Source organism: Biomphalaria glabrata, chromosome 16 (assembly GCF_947242115.1).
Source record: "Biomphalaria glabrata chromosome 16, xgBioGlab47.1, whole genome shotgun sequence".
Taxonomy (NCBI): domain Eukaryota; kingdom Metazoa; phylum Mollusca; class Gastropoda; family Planorbidae; genus Biomphalaria; species Biomphalaria glabrata.
Window position 1 is genome coordinate 168413 of NC_074726.1, and position 19445 is coordinate 187857.

General features: G+C 32.8%; 1 protein-coding gene across 1 annotated transcript; it reads right to left on the bottom strand.

The window, feature by feature from the left end:
* Positions 1-17752, bottom strand: LOC129923339 (uncharacterized). Its single transcript, XM_056013793.1, has 12 exons — positions 17668-17752; positions 14369-14540; positions 13914-14013; positions 8583-8649; positions 7385-7585; positions 6505-6545; positions 3529-3713; positions 2905-2970; positions 2083-2153; positions 1869-1966; positions 940-1003; positions 1-270 (listed from the first exon to the last, which is right to left on the bottom strand). Exons 1-12 carry the CDS (start codon positions 17750-17752, stop codon positions 236-238), a joined length of 1185 nt encoding a protein of 394 aa, XP_055869768.1. The 3' UTR covers positions 1-235.
* Positions 17753-19445: the final 1693 nt, after the last annotated feature.

The following is a 19445-nucleotide window of genomic DNA, read 5'->3' on the forward strand; positions in this document are numbered from 1 at the left end:
AAAAAAGTGTCACTTTGTAATTTTACAGAACCAACTGAATGGCCAGAGTCTAATGTACATGATATCACACATTCACCCACACTAGATCTACAGATCAACATATGTTACTATCTAAAAATGTTTGAGAAATATATAAATCAATGTTTCAAAAGGAAAAAAAAAGGTTTAAAAAGCTGCACATTTGCCATCCAACTAACAATAGTCAACAAGAGACTGCAGTCTGGAAACATCCAGATCAAACTGGTTTTATTTTTTCTGTTTTTTTGGAACATGTGAGAAGAAGTTAAGGAAATTATACACTTTCAATCAGACTACTAACTTAAGTACTAAGAGGCAACATTATCTATTACTAGGCTCTAATTAGTAATATGATCACTAATATACCAAGACCCCCCTCCATAATGACGGAAATAAAAAGGAACAGATTACGCTGGGCAGGTCACCTTGAAAGAATGTCAGAGAACAGAGAAGCAGCAAAGATTGTTCACAAAACAAACAAAAAGCAGGCACCTCAAAGGTAGGCCACAGTACAGTGGCTTGACAATGTAGAGGCAGATCTAGAACAGCAGGATAGATCAGAATGAAAAGATGTGCTATAGTAGGTCAGGGCCCTCCAAGGGCTGTAGTCCCACCGGGATGGATGAACATAATGACTATTTTAAAGTTAAACTGCCATTATTACAAACTATTGAATTCAAACATGAGAAGGACCAACTGATTTTTATGTTTTTTTTTTAAAGTGACTGGATTTTTTTTTCTACCTTTCCCAATTGAAATGTTTAATTCCCAATTGAAATGTTTAATATACACACCTCACTCATGTATCTAGCAATGGAATGATTACTAGAAACTTTAAGACCAGAAAGTATTTACCATAAAGACTAAATAATTAAGCCCCAGCTGACTACATAATCAAGTCTCAGTCCCTAGATCAAGGATATGATTTGTCTCTCTTTTCTTTCATCTTCAGTTTTGGAGATCCATCTGTTTCATTAAACTGTTCCTGGAGAAAAGGAAAAAATCAAACAAGTCAAAACTTAAGACATAGAGAGGTATAGAGAATTATTAAATAAATTCTCTAATTCAAAGCAAATGAAAAAAATAAAAAAATAATTAAAGAAATGTGCACCCATGTAAAGCAATAGAACACTGCAAGTCAGACATGGTCATGCCTTATTACTGTTACACAAAAACTAACACCTGAATTGTATTACCAGCTTCAGATAAGAAAGATACTAAACAACTATTGTAAATTAAAAACACATATGTTTAACATGGCTTTACAATAGATTGATGCTTACTTAATTTGAAGAAGAAGAAAAAAAAAACTTTGTTTTTCTATTACTTGATTTCTAAATCAAAAGTGTATGTTATTAGTGGACTGTAAGTAATCTATGTACATTGTTGTGGTACTACTAATAGCATTGAATATACAATTAATTTAGTTACATTTTAGTATTTAAAAAATAGTTTAGATGTATGTGTATAAAATAATTTGAAAACAAAAGCTTTTAGACCATGCTTATTTATGTCAATTATTTCACATGTGAAGAATGGTTCTTAGTGAATATAACAAAACCAAAAAATCAGTTTTCTGTCCATAAATGTTTACCTCTGTAAAATAACACAAATTAAACCTTTATGGCAATATCAAAAGGTCCTCAGTGCTTGCAAAACTCTCCTCCAGGGAACAGCACCAGGAAAAAAAAGGAGACAGAGGAAGCAATGGGAACACAACATTAAAGAATGGACAGGCCTGCCAATGAAAGAGATTCTATTAAGAGGAATGGAGAAAGATGGTTGACCTATATTGTGTGGTGCCCCAATAGTTCAACAGACTAAGGGACAGGTGAAGGTGAAAAGTTTACCTTGCTCTTAGAGGAGTGACTCTGTTGTTTAGATTTCTCTTTATAATCTCTCTCTGCATACATTTTGGAGGATCCATTGGCTTCCCCATTTTGTTTGCCTACATTTAGTGGAGAAAAAAAAGTTTGGAGCCTTGAGGCAGTGCCTTCATCTCAAAAATATTTGTACAGAAGTGTGTAAAACAAGGAGTTCTAGAATGATTCTATCAATACGTACGTGAAGCTAGATAATGATCCTCACTTTTTCTTCTTTTGGAAAGTTCTGGGTCATAGGTTTCAACAGTGTTCCTGAAGAGAATCACTGGAGTTGATATAATACATTTATAATCTCTCCTAAACTAATTTGATACCACTTAACAATTATCCCAATGTGTCCTAGTCTACATTTTTATAGCATTTAAGAATAATACAATTCATAATCTTTTCTTAAAATATACACCAAAATGTTTTTAATTGCTTAAAATTTAATTTTGAATAGTTCCCCTTGGAATACACAGATTTCTTATTTTCAATCGTGTTTTTCCCAAAAAAAGGATGTTTTTCAAGAGTGGGGGCTAAAAAAAAAGGATCTATATTTAATATTAATTTTTCATATGAAAATGACATGGGATAGTGAGCTCAAGACAATTAATTTATGTTTTATATACATTATATATTAAGTTATGTTAAAATATGAATAACTATCATTAAGAACAGTTTTAGTTCAGTTTGGATCATAAAATATGGTCTAGATCTTAATAGACTTGGTAAGTCAGTAAGTTTTTATTTTTACATTCCATTATCCAAAATAAAATATCGGTTAGGTTTTATAAATATTAGTATTTATCTAAAAAAGGCATACAGTCCCATTTAATTCTATACCAAACTTAACATTTTCCGAAAACAAACAAACAAGTTGTTGAAGTTTAATCATAACAGGGGTAGTGAAATACATATGAGCAAAATGGATAATTCAGTTGGAACATAGAAAATAATTATGGAGAGAAAGAGTTAAAAAAAGATTTACACTAGGACACAAAAAAAAATAAAATAAACATACCCTCTTTTTATCTTTACGATCTTTTTCCATTTCAAAAGACTCATCAGCTTCTTGACTTGTGGGACTCTGTCAAATAATAAGTAAACTGGGAATTAGAGCTCTATATCTGTTGCTGTTACCAAACAGTGCTCTATCAAGTGGTATTTACTGTTAAAGTGTCCACTGATTGGTGTAAATACCACAATGAGCTTTAACATAAACATCTTTTACATTTCACAAATTAGTTGACCAAGTGCAGGCAATTTTCTTTTCTCATTTAAGGTATAAACAACAAGAGAATTTTTTTTAAAGAGTAAATCAATGAAACAAAAGCTGAGATTTTATCTAGGAATAAAATGTTTAAAGTTAACTGCAGACCATCAGAGATTGATGATCCCAAAATGACAGCTAAAGCAATTTAAATTAGTTTTATGTAATTTGATAGTCTAAGCCATTATGAAGTCACACTTTAAACAACGAATATCCAGGTATATATTGTATATCACATAAGCTAAGCCACCCCATCATTTTTAAAAATTATGTTTAGCTTGGACAGAAGATGCCATATCAAAAATACTTTTAGAAGGAAGCAGGCTAAAAGAGATGGGGCTGACTTAGTGTGTCTAGAGGTCACAAGGTCATTACCTTTCTGTGCTTGCTTTGTCCATCCACTGGTGACTCCTACAATCAAGAAGTAAGTTGCACAACATGTCAACATGACATGCAGTGGCTGTTGTGGTGGTAAAGAAGAAGATGATGTGGTGGCAAAGCATCTCATGTTTTGTTTTAGTGCCACAACCATGCCAGGCCAGTGTGCAATTCATCATGCCCTTATCTTCCCCCCCCCCCCCAAAAAAAAAACCAATGAAAACATTGCTATATCAAACAACATATGATCAGGGCATGATGAATTGAAGACAATTGAAACAGCTTTCATTGCAGCAAGAAAAATATTTTAAAACAATTAAACAAATGTTTCTGATAAAAGCAAGACACTAATTAGTGAAACTTTTATTTGACTTATGAGTTTAGCTTTTGCAGTTGTAAGACCTAAGTAGAAAATTTCTATAAGAAGTCTTGAGAATAAGATATGGTTTCAAAGAAAACCTATTACCCTATGTGATTCACCTTCAAGTTTGGGTTGAATGAAGGTGGACAGCACTATCTCTCATGATATTTAATATAGAAGTTTTATTTCTAGGTTATGTTGGTATCTTTTTTATGTTACTGAATGAATATTATTTCAAGATCTTTTTTTTTTAATTTGGATACATTCATTTCTTTCTGAACAATACATTTTACAAATAGGCCCACACATGTTTAGACTTGGGTCAGCTTTTACTTTCATATGGGTCTTGTTCTAATGGAAGTAAAACATTTTTGGTCAAAAAAAATGAAACAGGTTTACATCAATAAACAGAAAGAAAGTTTTGAAAAATACATTGGCATCCATCATTATCACTTAGATAATGGACATAAGTTACTTTTAGAACCAACATTCAAAGTGATGTGCAATAATGAAAAATAGAGACAGACAAAATCAATGTTGCATACAATCTACTGCTGGTTTGTTTATTCATGGACCAAAATGTACAGTACACTCACAAAACAAAGTGTACAGTACACTCACAAAACAATGTGTACAGTACTCACAACTGTTTCTATCAAGTTTGTTCTCCCACCTTCCTGTTAACATTTCATTTGTATTCTTACTAGCCAAGAAATGTACTCAGTCCCTCTCTACGGTCAACACTTTCTGGTCTTAAAAAGTTTCTAGTCATCTTTCCATTGCTACTTCGCTGAGACCACTGTATTGCCACTGATCACGGCTCCATTCCACCACCCCCTTTTTTTTTGGAACATGCTAACAGTGCAGCATAAAGACAAACATATTAATTACATTTCCTGTTATTTACATACTACAAAAGACAAGTATTGTTAACAGAAGTAAGACAAAGGAACAATCGCACTGGAGTGACAATAAGCAGCTACACGTCAAAACATCATCACAAAACAAGCTGACAGGTAAACAGGGGACCAAGAATGCAATGCAGACAGGTTGAGAGTCTAGTAGCCCTTTTATACTGGAAGCTTTAGTGATGTTATCTAATATATAGCATAGTGCAAAATTTACTCTCAACGTGGGCAAATTGAGTTGATGTCTACAGAAAACAGGTTATAACTCAAACATCACAAAGAAGCTTGTTTTAAACCTAATAACTATTTCCAATAGCATAAGTATCAGAATTTAAAAATGGATACCCATGGAGAATTCCAAATGGTCACTGCCTCAGAATACATGTCAAATCACAGCTTTCATCAATGTTAATATTTCTTATTGATATCTGCACTGAATTCTTGCCTTTTTAAATACTTTAAAACAAAATCCAGAAAGGGTTGGATGTTATAGGCCCTGCTAGTTGTTTTCATTTCAGTGGATAGAGGATGGAGAATGATTCGTTTCTGTATGGCTCCTTCAGTATGACCTTGTTCTTAGGTTGTTTCAGACAGCTGCAGAGGATGGATTAACTCTTGTATCACAGCAGTACATCAACGTAGCTGGCAGTCACTCAACATGCTGAAGACACCAACTTCACTTGAGACTTCTGACCAGGTGGGAAGACAGCACTGCTTCGTTCAGACAGCAGCATTTTATAACTTTGCTCAAATAATGACTTTCTTTTGATATCAGGACTCTGCTAGTCGAATGGTTTGCAGGTGGTATTAACAGCAGCAAGAAGAGATCATTTATTATCTTCCCTACTATCAACTTTCAAGGCGTCTATATTTCAGTCATCATATGTCAGTATCTTTCAATAAATGCTTCTTTGACTTTAACTGCACATATTGGTAAACCAAAGGCTGATGAGCAGCATGTTTCATAAGACCAATTTCCTCTCTTCACAGAAAGATTTTTGTTCACTACACCTCTATCTCCTCAAGAAAAGGATGCTTATCAAACAGATCAGGCTTTTGACACCTTGAAAGGTAAATTTCTTCCTCTGTTCCATTGGTTTCTTTGGCAACAATATTACATGACGCAATAGGCAGTCGTAGGCAGAGTGACGTTAGTTGGTTTCAAACCTGACCACTTGCAATATACATCAAAAAATAAGTTATCCATCCAAGATTTGTCTCTCTCTATGCAAGCTGCTTATCAATGTTATTGTTTTGAAGGAAGGGTTTCAAAGTGATCAAGCTCTTTGTTTTTAACATAGACATTTTCATTTTCCTTGTCACTGTGCTCTCTATGTCTGGGATTCACCTTTTTCTCAAGCCGCAATGTATCAGTATCATCCATTTTGTGCCTTCGTCTCTTGTCATCTGGCCCCAGCATTTTTGGATCTTACTGCCTCCATTTCTCTTGTTTATTCAAGCTCTCTTCTGTTAATTCTCTCCTTGTTTCACCTTCTACTTCCGTTTCCACATTGATTTCCTTATTGATTTGATCTCTGCTTTGAACACTTTCCATTTGATCTTGTTTTATTCACATTAGACTTTGGGTTATCTTATACGCTTTAACACTTGACGGAGAGGATACTCCTTAAACCATATTGTGGTTAGCTTGTCTGGGAGAACTTGTCTCAGGACAAAAACCTTCCACTACACTTGTATACTAACCTGAGATGACCCACTCATTTCCAGACGCCTTCGTTTAGGATCTGAAAAAAAATAATTAAGAAGTTTCCACTGAAACCAGATTTGGTCTTCAGAACAACTGTAATGGTATAGAACAAATGACAAATAAAGAATAATGCTTACAGTGATTGAGAAAAAGGATTGTCTGGCAAATGTGGACAAATAATCAGAGAATATTGGCATTGCTTTTGTTGCTAACTGATTGAATCAATCAAAAATGTATTCCACACTTGTAAAAGAAGAGCACTGCTTCTATTAACTGGATGTTTTATATCACTATTTAAAAAGCCCCATAGAAAATAAATAATATGGAAAGAAATCATGTGACTTAAAAGAATATTTTTTCTCTCTTCAGTAGAACTAGTATACACAAAACTGTACAACAGGAGGCAGAGTGGTAAAATGTCAAGCTTTGAAATAGACGTTTACAATTCCAGAGAAAAATGAAAGTTTAAATTCTGTATTTTAGGTCAGTCTATATTTAACTTAATTCTTAAAGGTACATTTAACTTAACTTTAACAGGTACATTTATTGGAAAACAGAAAAATTGTCACATTTTGCATAGATTAGAAACCAGCTATTTAGAAATACAGGTATCATAAGAACAGGAGATCTAGCCTTGAAAACTTAACTAACTGGCTACTTAATGTCCAGGAGATCTAACCATGAGAACTAACTGACTACTTAATGTCCAAGTTGGTCACAAGATTCCATCCCACTAAAGAAATGATGGAGGGCTAGCCCAAAAATAAATTGGTCAGTGAGAAGTTCACAGGAAGAGAAAGTTAAAAAAAAAAGGTAGATGAATAATCAACTTTCCTAACTGATCCTGAACTATTGATATTACAGTTGACTTTGTACCTCTTTCCTCCAAATGTTTGGGTGATGGCTCAGCACTATGTCTGTGGGAGGATGCGCTCAAGTTGTGGCTTGCACTGCTCCCTTCGTAGTCTTTCACCCTGGATGAATGTCTCTCTTCCTCCTTGGCAAAGGCTTCATGTTCTTTCCTCTCATGCTTCTCTTCTTTGGCTTTCTCTTTGGCCAGCTTGGTTGCTTCCCTGTCTTAGCGGTCACTTTTCTTCAATTTCTCCTCATTGGGCATTTCGGGCCTTACTGAGTCCTCAGTCTGATCTGTGCCTGCCTGCCTGTGGTATTGGTCAGGACTATCTCGAGCTTCTTTCTTTACTCTAACAAAATTGAAATAAATATTACAAGTTAAACCTGGGTTTAGTAAAAAAAACATGAAAAAATGTATTTTACTAACAAAGAAAAAAAGAACGATGCATTTATTGTACAGATCGATTGGGTTGGGATGTTTGTACAATTTAAATTGTCATTTGACAATTGTGGTAAAGTTTAAAATAAAGTCATAAACAAAGAAAACTAGCACAAGAGAACCACAATTTAGATATAACACAAAGGAGAAACTAGAGCTCCATTCTTCAACCTGATCAAACCACATGAAAGAAAAAGAAGAATTATGTAAATAGAAAATGTGAGGAAGTTTGCTTTCCTTTAGCACCAACTAGAACTGACAAGTTCAAGAAGTGACAGGTTCAAGAAGTGACAGACCTATAACCCTATAACTCCAATTAAAAGCAAATATTAAGAAAAAAAACTCAGATCAAAACTGTATGAAATATTTTGAATATGACAAAATTAATTTAAAAAATGTTAAAAACAAGTATATAATACCAACAAACATAGATAGAATGGAAGAATGATGCAGTACCTAGAGCAGGTAGAAGCAGTAGTCTGTGAAATAAAAGTCACTTGATGTCAGTTTACCAGTGTAGATTCTCTTTTTTCTCTGCTGCTCTCTTCTCTCTTTCACTTTCTGTAGCTCTCTTCTCTTCTCTTGAACTGAGTTCAGGTTTGACATCTTTGGAGCGTCCTGTTCAACATAAGACAAATATCACAAATGAATAAAAAAGATCAGAAGAATCATTGATCCTAAAAATAATTGACAAGTTTAAGCCTGCCTTAAAATCTACATCTCTCTCAATCACTGATCCTAAAAACATTCGACAGGTTTTAAACAAATTTAAGCCTGCCTTACCATCAACATCTCTCTTAGTACTGATTCCTGATGAGCTGTCTGACTGCCACTGCTGTTGTGTCTGATTCTGATTTCATTGACACTAAGTCATTACCATTCTTAATCTAATCATTGACATATTATTCTTAATGTAATCATTGACATATTATTCTTAATGTAATCATTGTCACTTAGACATTACCATTCTCAATCTAATCATTGACACTAAGACATTACCATTATTACTGTCATTATTGGCACTATGACATTACCATTCTCAATGTAATCATTGACTATAAGACATTACCATTCTCACTGTTATCATTGACACTAAGACATTACCATTCTCAGTATAATCATTTACACTAATACATTACCATTCTCAATGTAATCATTGACACCAAGACATTACCATTCTCAATCTAATCAATGACACTAAGACATTACCATTCTTACTGTCATTATTGGCACTATGACATACCATTCTCACTGTTATCATTGGCACTAAGACATTACTATTCTCAATTTAATCATTGACACTGACACAATACCATTCTCAATCTCATAATTGACACAAACACATTACTATTCTCAATCTAATCATTGACACTGACACAATACCATTCTCAATCTCATCATTGACACAAACACGTTACTATTCTCAATCTAATCATTGACACTGACACATTACCATTCTAAATCTAATCATTGACACTAACATATTACCATTTTCAAAGTCATCATTGACACTAAAACTTTACCATTCTTAATCTAATCATTGACACTAACACATTACCATTCTCAGTCTAATCATTTACACTAACACAATACCATTCTCAATCTTATTATTGACACAAACACATTACCATTCATAATCTTTTCATTGACACTAACACATTATAATTCTCAATCTAATCATTGACACTAAGACATTACCATTCTCAGTCTAATTATTGACACTAACACATTAACATTCTTAAAGTAATCATTGACATAGCATTCTCAATGTAATCATTGACAATAAGACATTACCATTCATAATGTAATCATTGACACTAAGACATTACCATTCTGAATCTAATCATTGACACTAGATCATTACCATTCTTAATCTAATCATTGACACTAAGACATTACCATTCTCAATCTAATCCTTGACACTAAGTCATTACCATTCTCAAAGTAATCATTGACATAGCATTCTCAATGTAATCATTGACACTAACATATTACTATTCTCAAAGTCATCATTGACACTAAGACATTACCATTCTCAATCTAATCATTGACACTAAGACATTAACATTCTCACTGTCATCATTGGCACTAAGACATTACTATTCTCAATGTAATCATTGACACTAAGACATTACCATTCTGAATCTAATCATTGACACTTGGTCATTACCATTCTTAATCTAATCATTGACACTAAGACATTACCATTCTCAATCTAATCATTGACACTAAGACATTACCATTCTCAAAGTAATCATTGACATAGCATTCTCAATGTAATCATTGACACTAACACATTACTATTCTCAAAGTCATCATTGACACTAAGACATTACCATTCTCAATCTAATCATTGACACTAAGACATTACTATTCTCAATGTAATCATTGACACTAAGACATTACCATTCTCAATCTAATTATTGACACTAGGTCATTACCATTCTTAATCTAATCATTGACACTAAGACCTTACCATTCTCAATCTAATCATTGACACTAAGACATTGAATCTCAAAGTAATCGTTGACATAGCATTCTCAATGTAATCATTGACACTAACACATTACTATTTTCAAAGTCATCATTGACACTAAGACATTTCCATTCTCAATCTAATCATTAACACTAACACATAACCATTTTTTATGTTTTCATTGAAATTAAGTCATTACCATTCTGAATCAAATCAATATTACTAAGTCATTACCATTCTCAATGTAATCATTGACACTAAGACATTACCATTCTCAATCTCATCATTGACACTAAGACATTACTATTCTCAATCTAATCATTGACACTAAGACCTTACCATTCTCAATCTAATCATTGACACTAACTCATTACAATTTTCAATGTTTTCATTGACATCATAAGTCATTACCATGCTCAATCTAATCATTGACACTAAGACATTACAATTCTCAATCTAATCATTGACACTAAGACATTACCATTCAAAATGTAATCATTGACACTAACACATTACCATTCTCAAAGTCATCATTGACACTAAAACTTTACCATTCTCAATCTAATCATTGACACTAACACATTACCATTCTCAGTCTAATCATTTACACTAACACAATACCATTCTCAATCTTATTATTTACACAAACACATTACCATTCATAATCTTATCATTGACACTAACACATTATAATTCTCAATCTAATCATTGACACTAACACATTACCATTCTCAATATAATCATTGACACTAAGTCATTACCATTCTCAATCTAATCATAGACAATAAGACATTACCATTCTCAATCTAATCATTGACACTAACTCATTACCATTTTCAATGTTTTCATTGACATAAGTCATTACCATGCTAAATCTAATCATTGACACTAAGACATAACCATTCTCAATCTAATCATTGACACTAAGACATTACCATTCAAAATGTAATCATTGACACTAACACATTACCATTTTCAAAGTCATCATTGACACTAAAACTTTACCATTCTTAATCCAATCATTGACACTAACACATTACCATTCTCAGTCTAATCATTTACACTAACACAATACCATTCTCAATGTAATCATTGACACTAACACATTACCATTCTCAAAGTAATCATTGACATAGCATTCTCAATGTAATCATTGACAAAAAGACATTACCATTCTGAATGTAATCATTGACACTAAAACATTACCATTCTCAATCTAATCATTGACACTAACACATTTCCATTTTCAATGTTATCATTGACACTAAGTCATTACCATTCTTAATCTAATCATTGACACTAAGTCATTACCATTCTTAATCTAATCATTGACATAACATTCTCAATGTATTTATTGACACTTAGACATTACCATTCTCAATGTAATCATTGACACTAAAAAATTACCATTCTCAATGTAATCATTGACACTAAAACATTACCATTCTTAATCTAATCATTGACACTAAGACATTACCATTCTCAATGTAATCACTGACAAAAAGACATTACCATTCTCAATGTAATCATTGACACTAAGTCATTACCATTCTTAATCTAATCATTGACATATTATTCTTAATCTAATCTTTGACACTAAGACATTACCATTCTCAATGTAATCATAGACAATAAGACATTACCATTCTCAATCTAATCATTGACACTAACTCATTACCATTCTCAATGTTTTCATTGACATAAGTCATTACCATGCTAAATCTAATCATTGACACTAAGACATAACCATTCTCAATCTAATCATTGACACTAAGACATTACCATTCAAAATGTAATCATTGACACTAACACATTACCATTTTCAAAGTCATCATTGACACTAAAACTTTACCATTCTTAATCCAATCATTGACACTAACACATTACCATTCTCAGTCTAATCATTTACACTAACACAATACCATTCTCAATGTAATCATTGACACTAACACATTACCATTCTCAAAGTAATCATTGACATAGCATTCTCAATGTAATCATTGACAAAAAGACATTACCATTCTGAATGTAATCATTGACACTAAAACATTACCATTCTCAATCTAATCATTGACACTAACACATTTCCATTTTCAATGTTATCATTGACACTAAGTCATTACCATTCTTAATCTAATCATTGACACTAAGTCATTACCATTCTTAATCTAATCATTGACATAACATTCTCAATGTATTTATTGACACTTAGACATTACCATTCTCAATGTAATCATTGACACTAAAACATTACCATTCTCAATGTAATCATTGACACTAAAACATTACCATTCTTAATCTAATCATTGACACTAAGACATTACCATTCTCAATGTAATCACTGACAAAAAGACATTACCATTTTCAATGTAATCATTGACACTAAGTCATTACCATTCTTAATCTAATCATTGACATATTATTCTTAATGTAAGCATTGTCTTTTGGACATTACCATTCTCAATCTAATCATTGACACTAAGTCATTACCATTCTTAATCTAATCATTGACATATTATTCTTAATCTAATCTTTGACACTAAGACATTACCATTCTCAATGTAATCATAGACAATAAGACATTACCATTCTCAATGTAATCATTTACACTAAGTCATTAACATTCTTAATCTAATCATTGACATAACATTCTCAACGTAATTATTGACACTTAGACATTACCATTCTCAATATAATCATTGATACTAAAACATTACCAGTGTCAATGACATAATTGACAATAAGAAATTACCATTCTTAATCTAATCATTAACACTAAGACATTACCATTCTCAAAGTAATCATTGACATTACCATTCTGAATGTAATCATTGACACTAAAACATTACCATTCTCAATCTAATCATTGACACTAACACATTTCCATTTGCAATGTTATCATTGACACTAAGTCATTACCATTCTTAATCTAATCATTGACACTAAGTCATTACCATTCTTAATCTAATCATTGACTTAACATTCTCAATGTATTTATTGACATATAGACATTACCAGATGTCTGTAATATCAGACCTATAAAATAGAAGAATGTCTATTGTATTAATATAAAATATAAGGTTTAGTAACTAAATATATTACAAAATGCATTTTCTAGTGTGTGAAATGGACAGCTTACATGGATAATCATGAAATCAGAAAGGCTAATTTAGCACATTGCAATGACTTAGTGAGGAGATTTAAGTTGTTTTAGTGAGCTTAACTTTTTATATTAGAGATATTTTAAAAAAGAATGCTTAAATGTGTAATAATTAGTAAACTTTATCATTAAAATTTTATATTCAATGCTTTGAGTCAGTTTATGGAATAGGCTTGCAACAGTAATAACCAAGCCAGATTGCATTATACAATCATATTTAAATAATGAGCAATGTATTATATTTTTATAAAGTCTTACATTATAGAACAAAAGTTTGGGTTTCCAAAGTATTGCAAAAAAAATTTTTCAGTTTCTATATACAAGGTGGCCCAAGAGTAGGTTTACAGGTTTACCATCCCAGACTACAGCCTAGTGTTTTTTTTTATATACTATACTACATAAACTACTATTTGTTTATCAATCATACTACTGCTACAAGTGTTGATATTTACTTGCTACACTACTTGCTATTATTTACAACAGATACTAGTATTTGACCTATTGTATCTTTCATCATTTCATGCCTTGTTCTAACTAAATACATTGTAATAAGAATTAAAGTAACACTGTAGAGAAACCTAAAACAAGGTTTTATTAAGCTAGAATGACACATGAACTGATGAAAGATACTAAGACAATAACACATTAAAATACATTCTCACAATGTTACACCAACATAAACAAGTATCAACTATTTTATCACAATGTAGCTATCATAGCTATCATGTTTACCATTAAAACTGATAATTTATACTCTGAGGAATGTTTTTATTGGTATTACTAAGCAAGTAGCTTCAACCATATGAAAGGTAGTTTAATAACTGTAAACTTACTTTTGGGTCACCCTGTATATCAACATCTGTAACAAGTCTTTCTGTAAAGCTTGCTAACCTGCTATTTCTATTATGTTTGGCTTTTATAGTAATCACTTACCAAGTATAAGAACCAACAACACTAATTGATTTGTTATGCAGATCAGAATCCCACCAAGCTACTGGATTCTCTAGAACCATTTGTCTAATAAACTTTGTTTGACCATCACTAAGTACTTCATGGGAGCCTGTCTGCTGGGCAAGATTGAATGGCTCCTGGTACTGTGGATAACCTAAACAAACATAGAAACAGTTTTAGAGTTATGTAAAGCTTGATAGTATTAAAGATAGTAATGAAGTTTGCATTACAAATTATGTTAGAAGGGGAAATCTAGCTAGAACTAATACTGTTTCTCATATTATGGGGTGCAAAGGCACTCAGTTTATGTTTCAAGGGACAAAAAAAGTATTTTTATTGTAATCATAATGCTTTAATGATTCTCTACAAACACTGAAAATAGATTGATGTAGCTAATTCAAGAGCATGTATCCCTTATGCCCTCCTACTGGACACCTGGTTATAAGTAACTGTACAAATGTTTTGGTAGTCACACTACTTTGACATAGAGTGAGATAGAATATACTCTGTAGGGGCGCACAGGGCTGGAGCCGGATACCTAAGAGTCTTGTAAATAGCTTGTATTGCTGAACATTTTACAAAACTGTTAAATAATATACTTATATTTGTTGGTATTATTTTTTTTCCTTGTATATACCTTATTGTTTTAAACTCTGTTACTGATTGATTTATTAAAGATTAACAGTATTTATAAACAGAAATTAATCTGTGTAGCATGAGCGTGTCTGTGTGTATGTATGAGGCCACCAACCATAAAGGCTGTGTGTTGGAGAGTCAATGTAAAATATGTTAGTATATATTTAACTATTTACTAATGTAAATCTCTCATCTGGCTTGAATGGTGATTGGATGTATGTGTTCAAGAATTTCTGAGCAACAACTGGTCATCAGATTTGTAATTTTTAGTCCAAAGACTGATTCTGGTTCTGGCTTTAAGGGCTTAATACTGATAGCTGTTAGTTAATAGTTGGAATCTTAAGCGTAGTAGGTCATATATTTATTAATACATTTGCGGCAAACGATATTTTATTAACAGCAGGAACATCCATTATACCTACTTATAACCTGAGCCTTAAATGTTGCGAAGCATAGATTTAATTGTAGTCTGTAGGCCTACTATTGATATCTATGTTTAGATCTACTGTTATAAGGATCTAAGAGAATTAGGAAAACCAACTATAGAAGAAGAAAAAACTCACCCACACCCTCCCTACCAAAAAAAAAACATAAATAGACTTTGTGTTCAACTGATTGTAGCAACCTGGTTAGATAGCCGTAGTGAGCCTACACATGTAGTCCTAGTGTAGTGGGTATAGATGATTGTGTTGACCCTCATGCATACGCAATAGTGTTTAGTGTGCAGGCAAAAAAAAGATAATACATTGGCATGGTCAGTCAAGCATATAGATAAATTATATCCGTATCTTAGTTACAGAGGTCAAGTGTTTCTTAACATTCCAGCATATTTTTTTCTTTGTTTGCTAGATCTAATTGTGGTGCTTTAGATCAATTTATTTTCTGCGATGTTAAATTTTACTGTAAGGTTTTCCTTTATATATTAAGTCAATAGAATTAAACATCGAAATTAGTTTTAATACAAGGAAAAAAAGATATATACATGCACACATGCACATATTTGTTTTATTTTATTGTGCAATGAATGTGTATTCAGCGCAAATGACATTTCTCTCCAAGTAAACAAACTTAGTGTCATCATCTAGTGACCTCTAAACAGTGTCAATGTTTCTCAACAATCTGCATTATCCATTCTGGCTTAAGAATGGTAAATGTCTATCAATACATTGTCATGGATTAAACAAATAAGAAGTTGGGGGTGTTGAGTCTCTTGAGCCCTCCCTTTAAAGATACCCCTGGTCAGTGTCTGTTTGCCTTGTAGTCCAGCCTCCTAATTGAGACTTAACTCAAACTAAACAAACTTATTACTTGGCCAATAGTATAAAAGGTGTGGCTTGTGGTCCAGACCCTTGATTGACAACCTATCTCATAATAACCAAACTCATACCAGATTAACCTTATAAAGATTTGGCTTGTAGTCCCCCCCCCTAATAAAAATTCTTCTCCAAGTAAACAAACTCAGTTTCCTCATAAGATGTGACCTCTAGACAGTGTCAACACGTTGACATCTGGCTTAATGTGGTCAGCTGTGAATTCTGTGAACTCAATGTTATGGACTAAAGAAACAAAAGGAGGTGGGGGTTGCTCATCTCTACCTCTGGAGATATACCTGCATATCTAGACAGATATGACGTAGTAAAGAAATATTACATGTTTACTTGACCACTCATAGGTCAAGACAAGCTTTTAAAAAGTGCCAGACATCACTGCTATGTATGTAATGCAAATTTTTAATGTAAAATTTTATTTCTTTTTAGATTAACACGCCTTGTCTTTGTACTAAAAAATATTTGATGCATAGTCATAGTTTTAAAAACCAATTCTTTTATTTGAAACAAAAACGTTAATGTATTTCAGAACTGACATTATTGAATCATGTCCACTTTTTGGATATTGGTATATTTTTATTAACATGGAGATTTAGTTTAAACTTCTTGTTGGACATCGTTTATCAGCGTCGACTACCATTATATTGTTTGCCTTTCGCCTGTGTTGTTTCGATATTTAAGTGTTACCTTCGTTTGGCGTATCTGGAAAAGACAGCGTGGAGGGGCCTAACAATATTAATAGAAATACAGGTGTAGCTTTTACTATCCGGTAGAACAAAAACGCGTGAATGCGGGACGGCGGAACATGTGAGCTTTTTTTTGATGATTTTGCGAGACGGTTCCGCATAATGCAGGATGGTAGGCATGTCTGTATAAAGCAAACATCCAACAAAACAAATAAAGTAAACATGGAACAGTGGAACACTGAACTGTCAACAGTTTTCTAACAGGATGTACAACAGAATTACACTGAACTATGTTGATCAAACAGTTGGTACTCATTTCTTACATATCACTTTTTTTTTCTTCCTCTTGAGATATTCAAAATAAATAAAGAGATCAAGTTTAAACCAAGGGTCAGAATGTGAGTCTAATAATCAATCAACAAAACCTTTTTTCTAACTAATTAGAGTGTGGGATGTGTGGCTGAGTGGGATAAACCAATGAGCTACCTACATCAAGAGAGCTTGAGTTCAAATTCACACTCTAGCTGAGCCGAGTTTGTTTAGCGCCTAAAGGTATCATGGAAAACTTCTCTCAGTTACCCCCTTCCCCCCTGTCTATGATGCTAGACAAATAATTTAAATTAAATCATACCATTGACGACTGGATTGGTTTTCAAAACTGAATTTGCCAAAAGTTTTCTTGATAAGTTAGAGTGCTGTTCCCTTGTCACACTCATGTAGAAACAAATGTCCAAAGACTTGACAAGAAAACATTAAGAGAAATATCAATACTAGAAATAAATTATATAGGTAATAATACATAATGAATGTGTATGCTGAAATTTATAATGAGTGAATATTCACCCCCTCAATATGATATTAATTGATGTTGAGACTTATTGTTAAGATGAACAAAGAAACTACATAATCCCCTGTTTTTGATATGTACATAATTTATTTAGGTTATTATTACTTCATACCACCTACGTATTTCTAAAGGAACTATGTTAAAACATTAATCTTATCAAATAAATACAAGAATACCAAACACATAGATGCCCAAGAATGGACAAGTAAAACAAAACCTTACCAAGGAGTACCAAAAAACAACAACCTTGGAAACATATAACATATGTAACAGCACTGGGGTCCACATTTTATGAGAGAAATTAGTGAATTATATAAACAAAATAAGGGACTGTAACAAGCAGGGCAATAACCAGTAACCCCAGAAACAGCCTTTATATATGTAATATGTTTGCATCATTCAGTTTCGAAGTGAGACTGCAATTTGTGTGGTCAGTTAACCAGGAGATTATTGCAAGCTTTATTTAAAGACCAATGTCTGAGTACCACTCATGGAATCAAATGTTCAGACAGTCTTACGTACATGAGGTTGAGTGAAGAAACATGAAGTCAATCTTAAAAAGAAATTTAAAACAAAAATCTAACATAAAATGGAAAACAAAATCTTACAGTCTGTGCTTTGTCTTGTGTTAAACGAACAGCCAAAAGAAGAAAGCAAAAGCTTCATGACACCACATCAGGTCCACATCTTTTAGTGCTCATCCCTTGATGTATATGACTCTATTACACCACTAGTAGATGACTTGCTTTCTGGTTTCCAACTCACAGGGACACAGCAGAATTGCATCTCTATTTTTGAAAAAAAAAGGTATATAAGGCTAAGCATTCTGATAGCTGAATGAAACATTTTTAAGTTTCTTGGGTTAAATTTTTTCTTTACAACTAATCAAGTTTTCAGTCCAATTTCTTTTGAAATATGGACAATCTTCTGTACAGTGACTCCCAAGCTGAGGCCACCTCATCCCATCTGTAGCAGTTTTGTTATTTTATCAGAGGCTTAAAGTACACTTTGTCATCAGTGTATATATAACAATGAGATGCCCCTGTACCTTAGAGAACTGATTACTCCATATGTCCCCCAGAGAGCCCTGCGCTCAATGGACTCAACGCTTTTAGTGGTGCAACGTTTCTCCCTCAAAAGCTACGGTCTGCGGGATTTTTCAGTGCACGGACCAAAGGTTTGGAACTCACTCCCCATTGATCTCAGACAGACAACATGCTATACCACTTTTAAGAAGAACATTAAGACCTACTTGTTTAAAATTTTTTTAGATTAGCTTTTTATTGTGATTGTCATGTTTGTGTTTGTAATGTTATTACAGCGCCTTGAGCCTACATTTTGTTTGTTAACAGCGCTTTATAAATAAATTATTATTATTACAACTCTGTTAAAGTTCTATTTATTATACACTGGTTGTATGTTTAAGCAATGGCCTTACCTCTAAAGTAGAATTACCATAAAACTCATTCAGGAACTCTATCAGACTGTCAGGGGCTAAGGTTGTAGCACAGACAATTACATGCTTCTTGTTGTTAGATAGACATAGATTGTAGTCTTTACCT